We start from the raw sequence: 16392 nt of genomic DNA on the forward strand, positions 1-16392 counted from the left end.
AATGAGGAGGGATTTGATAGTTGCTTTCAATTACCTGAAAGGGGGTTCCAAAGAGGGTGGAGCTCAGCTGTTTTCAGTGGTACCAGATGACAGAACAAGGAGTAATGATGTCATGTCGAAATTGGGGAGGTTTAGGTTGTATATTAGGAAAATCTTTTTCACTATGAGGGTGGTGAAGCACTAGAATGGGCTACCTAGGGTGGTGGTGGAATCTCCTTGTTTAGAGCTTTTTAAGGTCAGGCTTGACAAAGCCCTGGCTGGGATGATTTAATTGGGGATTAGGTCCTGCTTTAAGCAGGGGGTTGGACTAGATGCCCTCTTGAGTTGTCTTGCAACCCTAATCTTCTATGATTCTATGATCATTGGGCAGTTTGTTCGAGGTCTGCCATGCCAGCTGTTTGCACAGGGCTGGGGCAGCACATGGAGAGGACAAACAGATGCAGCCAAACATCGATCAACCTCTAACCACAGCAGTGACCTATGACCGTTGATCTCGTAAGTAAGCAAGCTGTCCTCTGTAGGAATCACAATCGCAATCTAACATGAGCTAGGGAACTCCCTTATTCCCTCAGTGCAAATCCCCATAGAGTTTGATGAAATTTGAACCCACTGAATTGCCAGTAAGGGATGGCAGAACATATGAATTTTAAAAAGAAAGTGGGGAAACAGGGACAGGTGTGTCATTCTGGGGGGAGTGCTCCTCCTCTTTCTGCCTGTGAGTGATGTGACCCCCCTGGAAAGACTGGCCAAACCCAGGAACATTTGCCAGGATTCCTTCGACGTGAAAGAAGAGAGGAGCCTTCATCCGCTCCCTTTATAATGCTCCAGTCCCAGGCCCTAGCCAGCATCAGCAGCCTGGGTTCCCTGCCAAAGCACAAACACCCACAATGGGCCCACTTCCTCTCTCTGTGGTCATTTTCTTTGTCCCACAAATCTATTTTGAGGACACAACCTTTGGAACAGGTGGGTACAGCCTCTCAGCCCTGGTCTACCCTACAAGTTTAGGTCGAATTTAGCAGTGTTAGATCAATTTTACCCTACATCCATCCAAATGATGAAGCCATGTTTGTCAACTTAAAGGGCTCTTAAAATCGATTTCTGTACTCCTCCCTGACAAGGGGATTAGCTCTGTAATCGACCTTGCTGGGTTGAATTTGGGGTAGCGTAGATGCAATTTGATAGTATTGGCCTCCGGGAGCTATCCCCGAGTGATCCATTGTGACCGCTCTGGACAACACTCTCAACTCAGATGCACTGACCAGGTAGACCGGAAAAGCCCCGGGAACTTTTGAATTTCATTTTGACCACACTGGAAAGCTGATCAGCACAGGTGACCATGCAGAGCTCATCAGCACAGGTGACCATGGAGTCCCAGAATTGCAAAAGAGCTCCAGCATGGCCCGAACGGGAGGTACCAGATCTGATCACTGTTTGGGGAGAGAAATACATGCTATCAGAACTCCGTTCCAAAAGACAAAATGAAAAAATCTTCAAGGGCATGAAGGACAGAGGCTATAAAGGACCCACAGCAGTGCCGTGTGAAATTTAAGGAGCTCAGGCAAGTCTACCAAAGAACCAGAGAGGCAAACGACTGCTCTGGGTCAGAGCCCCAGACATGCCGCTTCTATGATGAGCTGCATGCTATTCTAGGGGGTGCCCCTATAAATACCCCACCCCTGTGTGTGGACTCTGTCAATAGATTCTCACGCCACAGGGATGCAGATTTTGGAGACAAGGAAGATGATGATAGGAAGGAGGTTGAAGATAGCACACAGCAAGCAGGTGGAGAAACTGTTTTCCCCGACAGCCAGGAACTCTTTATCAACCTGGAGCCAGTACACTCCCAACCCATCCAAGGCAGGCTCACAGACCTTGAAGGCGGAGAAGGGACCTCTGGTGAGTGCACCTTTGTAAATATTGTACATGGTTTAAAAGCAAGCATGTTTAATGATTAATTTGCCCTAAAGACCTGGGATGCATTCGGGGCAAGAATAGCTACTGAAAAAGTCTGTAAATATGTCTGGGGATGGAGTGCAAATCCTCCAGGGACATCTCAGTGAAGCTCTCCTGGATGTACTCCCAAAGCCTTTGCAAAAGGTTTCTGGGAAGAGCAGCCTTATTTCGTCCTCCATGGTAGGACACTTCACCACGCCAGGAGAGTAGCATGTAGTCTGGCATCACTGCATAACAAAGCATGGCAACGTATGGTCCCAGTGTTTGCTGACATTCAGGCAATATCTGTTCTTTATCTCTCTGTGTTATCCTCAGGAGAGTGATATCATTCATGGTCACCTGGTTGAAATAGGGGAATTTTATTAAGGGGACATTCAGAGGTGCCTGTTCCTGCTGGGCTGTTTGCCTGTGGCTGAACAGAAATGTTCTCCACTGTTAACCACACGGTGGTGAGAGGGGAGAAGCGATCATCCCAGAGAATTGTGGGGCGGGGAGGGGAGTTAGTTGGGTTTGTGCTGCACGTTAACCTGAAAACCACAGCTCCTCCTTTTAAATGGCCAACTCAATGGGTGCTTGGTATAGGAAATGAGGGTGCTGCTGTTTGAAACCATTCCCACATGTTATGAAAGTTAAAGAAGCCAAAAGACTGTGGTTTACCATGGCTTCCTGCAAGCCGAATTCTGTTGCCTGCCAGCACTGTGTGTGATCTCTCACACCAAATTGGTAGGCTCTCAATATATGGGCAAAATGCGACCTTGTAAAGAAAGCAACATGCTATGTAATGTTAACAGCTTAATTCACCATGAAATAGTCTACCCACTGTTCTCTAAAATGTGTCTTTTTAAATACTACTCTCCCTTTTTTCCTCCCACAGCTGCAAATGTTTCAGTGCTCCCCCATCATCTCCATTCCAGATGCTAGTGCAGATAAGAAGGTGAAAAAAACACACTTGCAATGAAATGTTCTCTGAGCTCATGCAGTCATCCCACACTGAAAGAGCCCAGCAGAATGCGTGGAGACAGACAGTGTCAGAGTGCAGGGAAGCAGAAAATGAATACAAGGAGGGACACAGGAGAGGACGTGTGGTGGGAGCAAGAGGAGAGGAGATGGGAGCAAGATGATAGGTGGCATCAGTGTGATGAGAGGAGGCAGGAAGCAATGCTGAGGCTACTGGAGGATCAAACGGATAAGCTCCGGCTTATGGCTGAGGTGCAGAAAAGGCAGCAGGTGCACAGATCGCCACTGCAGCCCCTGTGTAACCAGCCACCCTCCTCCCCAGGTTCCATAGCCTCCTCACCTAGACACCCAAGATCGCGGTGAGGGGTCCTCCGGGCACCCAACCACTTCACCCCAGCGTACTAACCTAATTGCCTTCGATGAGGACATAACTGGGTCTGTGGATGAGGGGAAAGCAGTGGATGTGTTATTCCTTGACTTTAGCAAAGCTTTTGATACGGTCTCCCACAGTGTTCTTGCCAGCAACTTAAAGAAGTATGGGCTGGATGATTGGACTATAATGTGGATAGAAAGCTCGCTTGATCATCAGGCTCAACGGGTAGTGATCAATGGCTCCATGTCTAGTTGGCAGGAGGGTAGGGATAGGATACAGAGGGACCTAGACAAATTAGAGGACTGGGCCAAAAAAAACCTGATGATGTTCAACAAGGACAAGTGCAGAGTCCTGCACTCAGGACAGAAGAATCCCATTCACTGTTACAGACTAGGGACCGAATGGTTAGGAAGCAGTTCTGCAGAAAAGGACGTAGGGGTTACAATGGATGAGAAGCTGGATATGAGTCAACAGTGTGCCCTTGTTGCCAAGAAGGCTAACAACATTTTGGTCTGTATAAGTAGGGGCATTGCCAGCAGATCGAGGGATGTGATCATTCCCCGCTATTCGACATTGGTGAGGCCTCATCTGGAGTACTGTGTCCAGTTTTGGACCCCACACTGCAAGAAGGATGTGGAAAAATTGGAAAAAGTCCAGTGGAGGGCAACAAAAATGATTAGGGGGTTGGAGCACATGACTTATGAGGAGAGGCTGAGGGAACTGGGATTGTTTAGTCTGTAGAAGAGAAGAATGAGGGTGGATTTGATAGCTGCTTTCAACTACCTGAAAGGGGGTTCCAAAGAGGATGGATCTAAACTGTTCTCAGTGGTACTTGATGACAGAACAAGGAGTAATGGTCTCAAGTTGCAGTGAGGGAGGTTTAGGATATTAGGAAAACTTTTTCACTCGGAGAGTGGTGAAGTACTGAAATGGGTTACCTAGGGAGGTTGTGGAATCCCCTTCCTTAGAGGTTTTTAAGGTCAGGCGTGACAAAGCCCTGACTGGGATGATTTAGTTGGGAATTGGTCCTGCTTTGAGTAGGGTGTTGGACTAGATGACCTCCTGAGGTCCCTTCCAACCCTGATATTCTATGATACTGCCCAAGCAACAGAAAGCTGGCATTTAATAAGTTTTGAAGTGCAGTGTGGCCTTGTCCTTCCCTCCTCCTTTCCTCCCCTCCTCCACCACCCCATCCAGTGCTTCCCTCCTCCCCCACCCCTTCCAGTCTTTTCCCCCATTTGTGTGATGTATTAATAAAGAATGCATGAATTTGAAACAATGATGACTTTATTGCCTCTGCAAGAGGTGATCAAAGGGGGGAGCGGAGAACGGTTTGCTTACAGGGAAGTAGAATGAACCAAAGAGGTGGTTTTCATGAAGGAGAAACAAACAGAACTTTCACACCGTAGCCTGGGCAGTCATGAAACTGGTTTTTAAAGCTTCTCTGATGCACAACGCACCCTGTTGTGTTCTTCTAACTGCCCTGATGTCTTGCTGCGTGTAATCAGTGGCCAGGCGATTTGCCTCAACCTTCCACCCTGTCATAAACATTTCTCCCTTGCTCTCACAGATATTGCGGCACACACAGCAAGCAGTAATAACAACGGGAATATTGGTTTCACTGAGGTCTAACCAAGTCAGTAAACTGCGCCAGCACATTTTTAAACATCCAGATGCACATTCTACCACCATTCTGCACTTGCTCAGCCTATAGTTGAACAGCTCCTGAGTCCAGAGTGCCTGTGTATGGCTTCATGAACCATGGCATAAAGGGGTAGGCTCGATCCCCAAGGATAACTATAGGCATTTCAACATCCCCAATGGTTATTTACTGATCTGGAAAGTAAGTCCCTTGCTGCAGCTTTTGAAACAGACCAGAGTTCCTAAAGATGCGATCGTCATGTACCTTTCCCGGCCATCCCACATTGATGTTGGTGAAACATCCCTTGTGACACACCAGTGCTTGCAGCACCATTGAAAAGTACCCCTTTACTGGCAGCCTTGGTGCTCTGGTCCCAAGATAGGGATATGGGTTCCGTCTATTGCCCCACCACAGTTAGGAAATCCCACTGCAGCAAAGCCACCCACTATGACCTGTGCATTTCCCAGAGTCACTACCCTTGATAGCAGCAGCTCAGTGATAGCATTGGCTGCTTGGATCACAGCAGCCCCCACAGTAGATTTGCCCACTCCAAATTGATGTCCGACTGACCGGTAGCTGTCTGGCGTTGCAAGATTCCACAGGGCTATCGCCACTTGCTTCTCAACTGTGAGGGCTGCTCTCATCTTGGTATTCTTGCGCTTCAGGGCAGGGGAAAGCAAGCCACAAAGTTCCATGAAAGTGCCCTTATGCATGTGAAAGTTTCACAGCCACGGGGAATCGTCCCAGACATGCAACATTATGCGGTCCCACCAGTCTGTGCTTGTTTCCCAGGCCCAGAATCGGCATTCCATGGCATGAACCTGCCCTATTAGCACCATGATGTCCACATTGCCGGGGTCCGTGCTTTGAGAGAAGTCTGTGTCCATGTCCTTATCACTCTCGTCACCGCACTGCTGTCGCCTCCTCACCTGCTTTTGAAGTTTCTGGTGCTGCATATACTGTAGGATAATGTGAGTGGTGTTTACAGTGCTCATAACTGCCGTAGTGATCTGAGTGGGCTCCATGCTTTCTGTGGTATGTTGTCTGCATGGGTAACCCAGGAAAAAAGGCGAGAAACGATTGTTTGTCATTGTTTCATGGAGGAAGCGGGGCCTGATGACATGTAACCAAAACCAGCCACGACAATTTTTTTTGCCCCATCAGGCACTGGGAGCTCAACAAAGAATTCTAATGAGCGGTGGAGACTGCAGGAATTGTGGGATAGCTACTCAAAGTGCAACACTCTGAAAGTTGACACTAGCCTCGGTACTGTGGATGCACACTGCTGACTTAATGCTCTTAGTGAGAACACACACAATCGACTGCATAAAATCAATTTCTAAAATATCGACTTCTATAAACTCGACTTAATTTCATAGTGTAGACATACCCTTATCCACCTTCAGTCTCCTAGGATCACTATGCCGTATTAAAAAGACATTAGGAAGATGTGTATTTTTCTCCTTTCAAAAGTAAATTGTTGTATTTCTGTCTCTTTATATGACTCCTGGCCCTGCTGAATGCAGATGATTGGATGCACCTTCTCTCACCATTTGTATTTCCAATCTATCCTTCTAGAGATGAAGTGACCCAACTGAATGCAGGATTTGTGATAAAGGAAAGACAGACATTTCTGTGAAATAGCGATGTCCTCTGGATGCGGTCTGGTATTGATTTCACTGAGGGTTCAGTACTCAGCTCAGCATCGATTTTAAACTATATTTGCAGATTGTCACAGAAATAAACATACCACTGTGAGAACATGATCAGTTTTACTGGGGTTTTAAATAACAACTCAGTGACTTGTTACTTGTTGTAACCTTATTGGTTCAGTGGAAATCCAGATTCTTATTAACCCTCCTCTTGTCATAATTTTCTATAAAATTATTGTCCTAGCAGAAATATTCATCCTCTGCATTTATTGCTTATTGGGAAATATTTTCACAGTTTGTTTAATTTCAGGTGTGAATTACTCAGGGAGAATTTTTGCATTTATTTCCTTGGATTCAATGAAAGTTTCAAATCTGAATTCACTTCTGCCCAGGAACAACCATGTTGCTCATCTCAGAATGTCTCTACCTGGTTTCTCACTTTTATCACATGCCTGATGTGTAAACCCGGCCTGCTATCAAACAGCCGGCCATACCGAGAGGTGGCCTCCCCTCGTCTCTTGGTTTGTTTAATTTCAGCCTCTCCTTGTGGTGAGCCCTGGAAACTGCACAATTCATCTGGCAAGAAAAACATCCACTAAGGGGAAGACTTTCAGAAAGGATTTAATATGAAAAAGGCACAAAGTCAAGCTGAAGAAATTATAGGCACAAAAAAGCAAGACACTTCCACCCCCTCCAAACAATGGGAAATTATACAAAGAAAGCTTATGAAACTTTCCCCACTCACTCTTGTATTTCCTGCAAATTCACACAAATCCTACAAAAACACCTGCTTTGTCTATCTACCAGGCAGAGACTTTCTCTGGGCTTCATTTCTGAGAGAAAGAGGTGAAGCGTTTACATCATCACGGGGATATTTTGTCCAATCAAATTGTTATGATATTGAACCCCCAGAGTCACCATGTCCCACATCATCATAACCTGTGTCTCCAGGAGGCAGGGATGAGGAGTCCTTCTCCATCCTAGAGACAACTTCACTCCTTAGCGAGTGCCGACTCCAACCTGAAAATACCAAGGGGGAGAAATACAGTCAGTGGATCCATTCTATGGTTATGTGTGACTGCAGAGCAAGGTGGAGTGCACTTTACAGCAGTGATTCTCAAACTTATTTGATTGTGGCCCCTTTCCATGTATTCACAGTAGCTGACACCTCCCCTCCTCGCCACACGAGTACATGTACCAATTTTTAAAAAAATCAACAGGTAACTCTCACTAAATAGGAAAAGCAGTAGGGCATTGAGTCAAAAAGAGCCATTTAAGCATATAACTCTCCAGCCATCCAGCTCAAAGGCAGCACTGCTGCCAGCAGCAGAGGAGAAGTAACAGCAGCAACACCAGACCATAACATCCTTACTTCTGCGCTGTTGCTGGTGGCAATGCTACTGTCAAGGTGTCACCCCCACTCTGAACTTTAGTGTACAGATGTGGGGACCTGCATGAGATAACCCCTAAGCTTATTTACCAGCTTAGGTTAAAACCTGGTACTCCTCTGCCACCACCAAATTATTTAAACAGTAATCAAGGAAAGGATCATTTGGAGTTCCTCTTCCCCCAAAATATCTCCATCCCAAGTTCCTATAACCCTTCCCTGGGTAGACTGGAGAGATTTCTTCACCAATTCTCTGGTGAACACTGATCCAAAAACCCTTGGATCTTAAAACAAGGGAAAATCAATCAGGTTTTAAAAAGAAAACTTTTAATTAAAGAAAAAGGGTGAAAGGGATACCTCTGTGAGATTTCCTTGCATGCTAATCTCACAGAGGTATCCCTTTCACCCCTTTTTTTAATTAAAAGTTTTCTTTTCCCAGATGGACATCCTCTGTGTTTTAAATAAGATTTAAATAAGATTTAAAACACAGAGGATGTCCCTCTGGGAAAAACCTTAGTTACACAAATTTGATTCTTCCTCTTATGCAAGAAGAAGTCACAAAAGAAAATAAAATTAATCTAAGAGATTTCTTCTCTAATACTACTTTTAAGAAATGTTAGCTGGCTGATTCCTGGATCTTTCCATGCCGGCACAAACTTACTAAACAGACAAAAGACTGATTTCCCTTCTCCCTCTTTTTTATATCTTATCTTTTAATTGGTCCTTTTGGTCAGGTGTCACCTAGGTTATGTGAGCTTCTTAACTCTTTAGAGGTAAAAGAAGAGTTAACCCTTAACTGTCTGTTTATGACAGCTGCCTTAAAAATTGGGCACCCAGACAGGAGCCACTGCTCTCTGCTCTGGCTTCTTATGCTGACCTAGAATATATTCTGTGCTGCCCAGTCCAAGAACCTCTGTTCTACAGTACAGATGGGAATTGTTCCCCCTTCAGTGTTGGGTCTATGCCAAGTTCTAATCCATCATCTCTATACATAGTCTGGAGAGTAAAACCTTTGGTTTCCAGACCACGTAAAGTTGCCAAGTGCCAGCTGCAGCTACTTGTCACTCCATGTACAAAACCCAAGCACTTACCAGCAAGAAGCGCTCAGTTAAGAACCTTATAACTTTCACTCTGCCCAGTAATGAACATTAGCATGTTATTCTTATCAAGTATTAATCAATACAAATTTCATCACCACTGCACCTCCTCTGGGGTAGCTGATGGTGTCTTTGCTGATGACACAATGGGGAAGAGAGGAGAGATATTGGCCAAGGACAATGGGCAAAGCCCATCCCAGATTTTACAGGACATGTCATGGGCTCTTTAACACTAGTGCAGCAGTAACAGGACTTTGGTGTATAGGATTCTGCCAAAAGATACAGGCACAGTGAACTGGTGGGAATCGAGCACATCCAGGGTGTGGCAGCAACACAAGATTTGGAATCTAGAGGCAGAAGGATCCCAGGTATCTTGCTGGTTTGACCACGAAGTACTACCCAGCAGGGACCCTGTTGTTCCTCTCCCCATGGCAGGCACTGAAGCCTCTGCTTTGAGGGAATGGAGAGATGAGAGAAGGAGAGTTTGTCTCACAAGCGTTGGGTTGGCCAGAGCTGTTCTCTTGCTGCGTACCCCACATTTCCAGCCCTTCCACTCTGCAGAGACTCTGTGAAGTGCAAACAGTTCTCCACTCACCTGTCTGTGAATCCTTGTCATTCGCCCCAGTGCCTTTCTCATTATTCTGCCCCAATGAGGGTCACCTTCAGTGTTAGACACTTCTCTGGCATCATCATAACCATTCCCTAGGACATCTCCAGGCACGGAAGGGGCATCTGATGTGAAGATGTGAAGTAATTAAGAGAATATTCACAGTGAAGATAGAAATAAACTACAAGCTGCAGATGCGCCAGCCTCATTGGTCCCTGGGGATCTCTCAGCGACTTAACTTCCACCCTCAGGGATGTAAAACAAGCCTTCCTCTGGAACCTTCAGATTGAGGGAATTTACAGATGAGATTGATTTGATACATTTCAGTAGCTGGTTGAGTGGATCCTAGAGCTCCCAGATGACGAGGGGAAGGGGGAGTTCTAGAAAGAGGTGACTGGATCTAGTCCAGAGGGATTGCTCCTCGAGGCATTTGGTTACAATAATTATAAATGTAAGTAACTTGGAATTGTTCAGAGTTTGTCTCTGGCTCCCTAAACTTGACATTATTTTTAAAATGTCTTTTCAATGCGTTCTCCTGATAAAGTTTACCCCATAAACTGCCATCAGTCTCCAATGCACTAACACCAGTGGGAGCTAAGCCAACTAATAAGGGTGGGACATGGGCCCTCGGGTATAAAATCTCTATGTCCCCCCTGTCACAGCATGTCTGACACAGATGTATATAAGCTGCCATAGTTGCATGCCAGGAAAGGCTGGCAGGGAACATTGCCACTATGTAAAGGTCTCTGTTGTGATGCATTATTTTTACCAATAGTGAGTAACCCTAGTGCTCACGGCAGTGTGGGTCACAGATCAGTGACCTGAGCCAGTACCGCGTGGGCAGCTCATGAGCAAACTGCTCCTTCCATCCCTGTAATGGGCCTCTGTCATGACCTAGGATCTCACATGCTTCCCTACCCCTGGGCCTCTACACAGCTCTTGTAATGTACCTGCTCAGCGCCCCCAGTGTTACGCCAATAGACAATACTGGTGGGTGAACTTTGTGGTTTTCTTAACAAACCACTATTGTCCCTACTGGGAAATACAGTTAGTTTTTCATTAGGGTGACATTGCTTCCAGGAGGCAGATTCAGTGCTCACCTCGGCTGTCTGGAGTCTGGGGGACGTCGTTCAAGGCAGGCTCCTCCACGTTATCGTAATCCAGCTGAGACCCCCTTGGGGAAGCTTCCTCTGAAACAGCAAACACCACACTCAGCCCCTGGCACCAGCAGCGTCTCTTCAGCACAGGTGTCCCTTATAACTAGAGCTGTGTATCATGGCACATGAGGGAAGTCGTAGCAGGCCCATGATGAGAGGGCACAAGTCAGAGAACTACAGTAAAACTGAAGTCACAGAAATAACTAGGGGCCAACCTTGTCCCTGCAGAATCCAACACCAACTCTTGTTTGTGTTTCAGTGGGAGCAGGATCTGGGCTGTGCTGAGATAACAGGTTGGGACACAGGGGAGGGGATCCTGTTCTGATCCTTTGTGAGTTCCTGCTCTCCATTAGCCTCTCAGGCAGTCCAGGGCTGAGTGTGGCAGTGCTCCAGCTTCTCAGCAGAACTGACTCATCTGCTCAGTGTCTCCTCCCCCAGCCACAAGTTAAACTCCCAAAGGGCCCAAATTCATGGACTCCCTTGATAATAGCTGTGGTAGAAATGCCACCCCATTTATAATTAGAGATGGGGTCAGGCCAAGAAGTTCAGATCCAGGATTTTGCTTTAGCCTGGTACAGTGACAGGTGTTAGCCCCAAAACTGAGATCCAGAGTTAAGAGTCAGAATCAGCAAATTCTCCTCCACTAAAATTCTGGTGGGTTCGGATCAGTGATTTGGGTTGAGCCCATCTGTGATTATAACATAGTACAATCTTCCCCCTTCCTCTGTCTCAGGGATGAGAGAGGAGCCCTGCTGGGCAATGACGCCTTCCACGCAAAGAGACTGACTCATCTCCCCCAGCTCTTCACCTGGGGAGGTCACTGGGAGCCACTCCCAGGGGTGTGTGCTCAGGAAATGGTCACATGTTCCCATCCTGAGATTCTGACAGAAATCCTGTTCAATGGGATTAGACCCAACTGTGTAAAATGGGAAACATGTGAGGGGAAATGGCTGCGATTGCAGAAAGTGTCATAGAAATTCTGTTCTCTGCTCAGATTTGAGTCTCTCGGCCTGAGTCTGCCCCTCCCCCATTACCTTGTTCTGATCCAGGTTCGTTTTCCCCCTCGCTGTCCCCGGTGTAATACTGCAGCTTCATCACTGAGTCATCTGAATAGGAGACTGGAGAGACGAGAACCAGAAATTCATCACAATGAGAACAGCAGAACTGTGGGACTGGGAACACATCCAGGGCCTGGAGCGGGATTTCCAGTCTCAATCTGTTCCTTCTTCTGCAGGAGATGATGACTCAGAGCGACTCTGAGCGGGGAGAGGCTGACACAGACTCCCCAAGAGAAATCTCTATGTTATTGAGGTAAATGTGGCTGAGGGATGCTACAATCTGACCTGAAAGATGCTGGCGTGAGTGAAGGGCACGTCTCTGGCGGCTGGTCCAGGGAAGTTCCACAATAGTACTGGCCTCCTCAGCCACAGAGGGGACTCCTCCTTCTTCAGGGTAAATACCCACCTCCCACATGAATTAGTCAATCAGATCTCCATGGTCTTTCCAGATTATTTATTTGTTTGGACTGAGCCAAAAATGGCTTTTTTGAAATTTTTGGCAAATGCAAAAGTAAAAAAAAAAAGTTTCATGTTGATGAAACCTTTTGATGTTCTTTTGGACATTTCTTATTTTAAAAATATTTTATAGATAAAATTAAAGAAATTTCTAATTGAAAATTAATATCAAATTTTAAAAAACTCTTTAGAAAATATTGAAATGAAATGAACTTTTGTCTGGTTTTGGAACAAGTGGGTGAAACTGACAAGAATTTGTGAAATGCTTCAGTGTCTCTAAATCTGCATTTTTCCCCAAATCATTTTGGAATGAAGACTTGTGCCCAGCTCCAATGACAAGCTGATAGGGCTGAAGCTGCAGTGATTTAACGCTGGGTCAGGGCCTCAGATAGAAAGGGCATTAGATAGGAGTGAGACACACAGACCTGAGCGACTGAACAGCTCCTGCTTCTCTCTCATCAGGTTATAATCAATCTCCTCGTATACGGCCTCAGAGAAGGGATCCAAGGGTCTTCTGGAACCTGAAAACAAAGGGCATGGTTTGCACAGGGTAATTGAAACCAGAGATGGGAAACATGATGAGATCATCCAGCCCCTCCCCCTGGGCCCTGTGCAAGCCTGAACCCTACAGCGCATTCCCACTGATCTGTCCAGGCTGGATTTAAATGAGCCAGGTGACGGAGACGTCCCTTTCCACAACAGCCCTTTGATGATGGTTCGCAGGGCTAGTTCGCTGTCAGGAAGCTTCCTCACATTCATCTTAAATGTTCCCTTTTTTATCTCATCCCAGTATTCCTGGCTATTCCCCTTTGGAGCAGTTTAAATAATTCTTCCCCTACGCTGGTGTTTACACCCATCTGAAAATTGTGATACTTTTTTTCCATAGACTTTAAGGCCAGACGGGACCATTAGAACATCTAATGTGACCTCCTGTATAACACAGGCAACTACATTTCACCCAGATACTCCTATGTTTGAACCAAGAATAAGCTACTGTGTGCCATAGGCAGAAAGCAGGAGGGAATAAGGTACCACCAATGTCCCAAGCTCCTGCAATGGCAGGGAACTGACTAGGTGAGAAATGCTTAGATAATCCTGGCAGGTGGTCCATGCTCCATGGTTCAGAGAAAGATGAAAATCCCCAAATGTCCCTTTTTCCCAGTCTGACCTGGGGAAAATTCTTTCCTGACCCCAGTCTGGCAGTCGGTTTGATCCTGAGCAGCTGAAAAAGACACACCAGCAAGACATCTTAGAAAGAGGTTTCTCTGTACCACCTCAGAGGACTGGTCCAGCCCATCCAGTATCATAGCTCCATGTCTAGCTAATGTCTGATGCTCCACAGGAGGACAAAAAACAAACAACAAATATAAGGGCTTCCCAGAATTCTTCCCTGACCCCTGCAGGTGACTGGCTGAAGCCCTGAAGCATGAGATCTGATTAGAGTCATTGTCTTACTGCAAAGTAGTGAATGTTACGTGTATGTTGATGGCAATCCCATTCTCTGCCTTCTTTCCATAGAGCTGGTAGCTAATGTTTGTACAGTGTGTTATAGATGTAAAATCCTTGATAAGTTCCACATATGGTTATTATACAGTATAATGTTCCTTTCCCGCATTTCTCCTTTCTAAGTATGCACTTTCTACTGGATAACTCTGATAACAACTATTTACCACAGCTCTATTTTTAAATACCTTTTCCCCCTGACAATAATTACAACGTCTCTAGGTTCCTCTCCATGATGTCTCTCCTCAATGATATTCAGAATCTCTCCCTCTGCCAGATTCTGCAACCCCATGCAGTATGGAACCACTGCATTAAATCTGTGAATGGTTTATGTATTGTGTTCTGCTGCACGTGGGAGGGTTACCACAGCTCCTCCAGGAATTAAAAAACAGTCAGTGATGATTAAGGCAAATCACCAAGATTATAAACAACTCCAGAAAGGTAACAGCCTTTGGGGTCATTTACACAGACTAGTATAAACTGGGTTCCCAGAGACCAAGAAACAAAGAAAGATTTCTGATATGAAAGGCTGAGTTTAAACATACTCAGAGTCTTCATTTTGATTCAGCAAAAGGACAGGACCTTCTGTCCACGGGGATTCCAACACTGAATGGTTCAAGGGAGGTTGGTCTGCTGGGCTGCCCATGACGAAGACAAGTGATTTCTGGTACGTTCAGTAAGTGTGGAGGAATTTTTAATGTTTTCTCTGTGATACTGTTGAAAGAGAGCTGAGTTGTGACTTGTAACTGCTGGCAATACATTGCTCATAGCCCTTGGGGAGAATGCACAACATGGAGGCTGGCCTGTAGGCAGACTGGTTTGCTGGGGGTATCACAGTGGAAGGCAGGGGGCTGTGCAGCCTTAAAACCCCCTTGTCAGAAGGAGGTGGAACAGATGGATCCTGCCCAGAGATAGGTGATGGCTAGAGGCTTCAGACCTGACTGAGCACTCTTGGAGTGGATCACTGTGGGGATACATATAAGCGGAGGAATGGTCCCCCTATCGTGGGGAACTTTCCTGACTTCTGCACTACCCTGATGAAATGGGATAGGGGAAAGATCTGAGTCCTCGCTCCCATTTCTTTTACTCAGAGGCCTCCCTGCCGTTGAGGACTCTCCTGTCTGCAGAATCCTTGTAACCCCAACAAGACTGGGCCCAGGATTCCTGGGGGGTTGACCTCCAACCTTGCTGTGGTCACCTAGGTCAAGGGCTAGGGTGTCCCCGTTCCAGGGAGCTCTCTCTGCACTGGATGCTTCCCCGACCTACTGATTATTACATACGGTTTAAAGCAAATACAATTTATTTAATCAGCAATTAATTTAAAAAGGAATAAGGAAAAATGAGAAAGATTAAAGGAAAACATCACCCTGCTCTGTGGCAGAGAACATCACAAACAGTGTCTCTGGAATGTCAGGGCAGTTCCCAGTCTGTTCCTTGTAGCTCCCAGACCTCCTTCTCAGGCCCTGGCTGTGCTGCAGGGATGCTACGGGTTGGACACTTGCTCTGGTGGTGGCCACAAGCTCTCAGGCTCTAAGTGACCAGACCCTTCTTCCCATTGTCGCCCCTGCCCTGTCGATCCCAATCACTCTCCCCAGCTGCTCACTGCACCCACCTCCGAACTGCTGCAGCCCCAGCTCCGCCACTGTCTCAGCTCCAGCTCCACTCTACCTCAGACAGCTGAAGCTACTGCTCTTCCTCCAGCTCCCTGGGCTGCTTCACTGGCCCCTCTAGCTCTGGTTGCTATTGCTCTCCTCCCAGGGCAAGTCTGCTCTTTCTGGGTTGTGCCTCTGGCTTTGGAGCTGCAGCTCTGCTCCCAGCACAGGGTCTGCTCTCTCTGGGCTGCTTTTCTGGGCCCTCTGGACAGGGCTGGCTCCAGCATTTTTGCCGCTCCAAGCAGCGGAAAAAAAAAAAGCCATGATCGGCTTCATTCTTCAGTGGCAATTCGGAGGCAGGTCTTCACTCCATGAGGGAGTGAGAGATTTCCACCGAAGAGCCGGACGTGCTGCCCCTTTCTGTTGGCTGCCCCAGGCAGCTGCTTGCTGTGCTGGTGCCTGGAGCCGCCCTCCCTCTGGATCTGGCACAGCTCTGGTCCCCAGATCAGCTTGGACTCATGCTTTCTAGTTAGCTCAGCCCCACTCTGTCTGACCAGGCAGCTCCAGCTCATGTGGATGTCAGGGCCCACCCTGGCCTCCTGGCTCCCTGATTAGCCTGCCTGCCCTGTCAATCAGGCTGACCTGGAGCACTGGCCTCTCCCCATTCTTTTAGTACCAGGAGCTAGCCAACCAAACCACCCCCACTTAATGTTAGTAAGGGGACCCCTACATACAGATGCAGCTTCCCTGAAACTGTGACACTCCCTAGCTAGTATCATCTCCAGATTTCATGGCTGGGCTGTTCCACTGCCAGACAGTTAATGAAATATTAAATGAGAGATGAGTTAACAGGCACTCTCGGCCACCCCACTCAGCCCTGTATCACCCCTCACTCTGACATCCTGCAGTCCCCCTGCTGTTACAGGGGCATTTCACACAGTGATACCAATCAGGACCC

The 16392-nt window shown here is 46.8% G+C and overlaps 1 protein-coding gene and 1 pseudogene across 6 annotated transcripts in view; both read right to left on the bottom strand.

The window, feature by feature from the left end:
- Nucleotides 1-5469: 5469 nt before the first annotated feature.
- LOC127046359 (scavenger receptor cysteine-rich type 1 protein M130-like) overlaps nucleotides 5470-16392 on the bottom strand; it is an 809546-nt gene continuing 798623 nt past the window's right edge. For all 6 annotated transcript variants that reach the window (XM_050943267.1, XM_050943264.1, XM_050943280.1 and 3 more), the window contains one exon: nucleotides 5470-5969. In XM_050943267.1, the coding sequence (XP_050799224.1) occupies nucleotides 5917-5969 (53 nt within the window). In that variant the 3' untranslated portion in view covers nucleotides 5470-5916. The remainder of the gene's footprint in view (nucleotides 5970-16392) is intronic.
- The window catches only part of LOC127046376 (scavenger receptor cysteine-rich type 1 protein M130-like), a 45735-nt pseudogene continuing 36525 nt past the window's right edge, over nucleotides 7183-16392 (bottom strand).

This window comes from Gopherus flavomarginatus, chromosome 1 (genome assembly GCF_025201925.1).
Source record: "Gopherus flavomarginatus isolate rGopFla2 chromosome 1, rGopFla2.mat.asm, whole genome shotgun sequence".
Classification (NCBI taxonomy): Eukaryota; Metazoa; Chordata; order Testudines; family Testudinidae; genus Gopherus; species Gopherus flavomarginatus.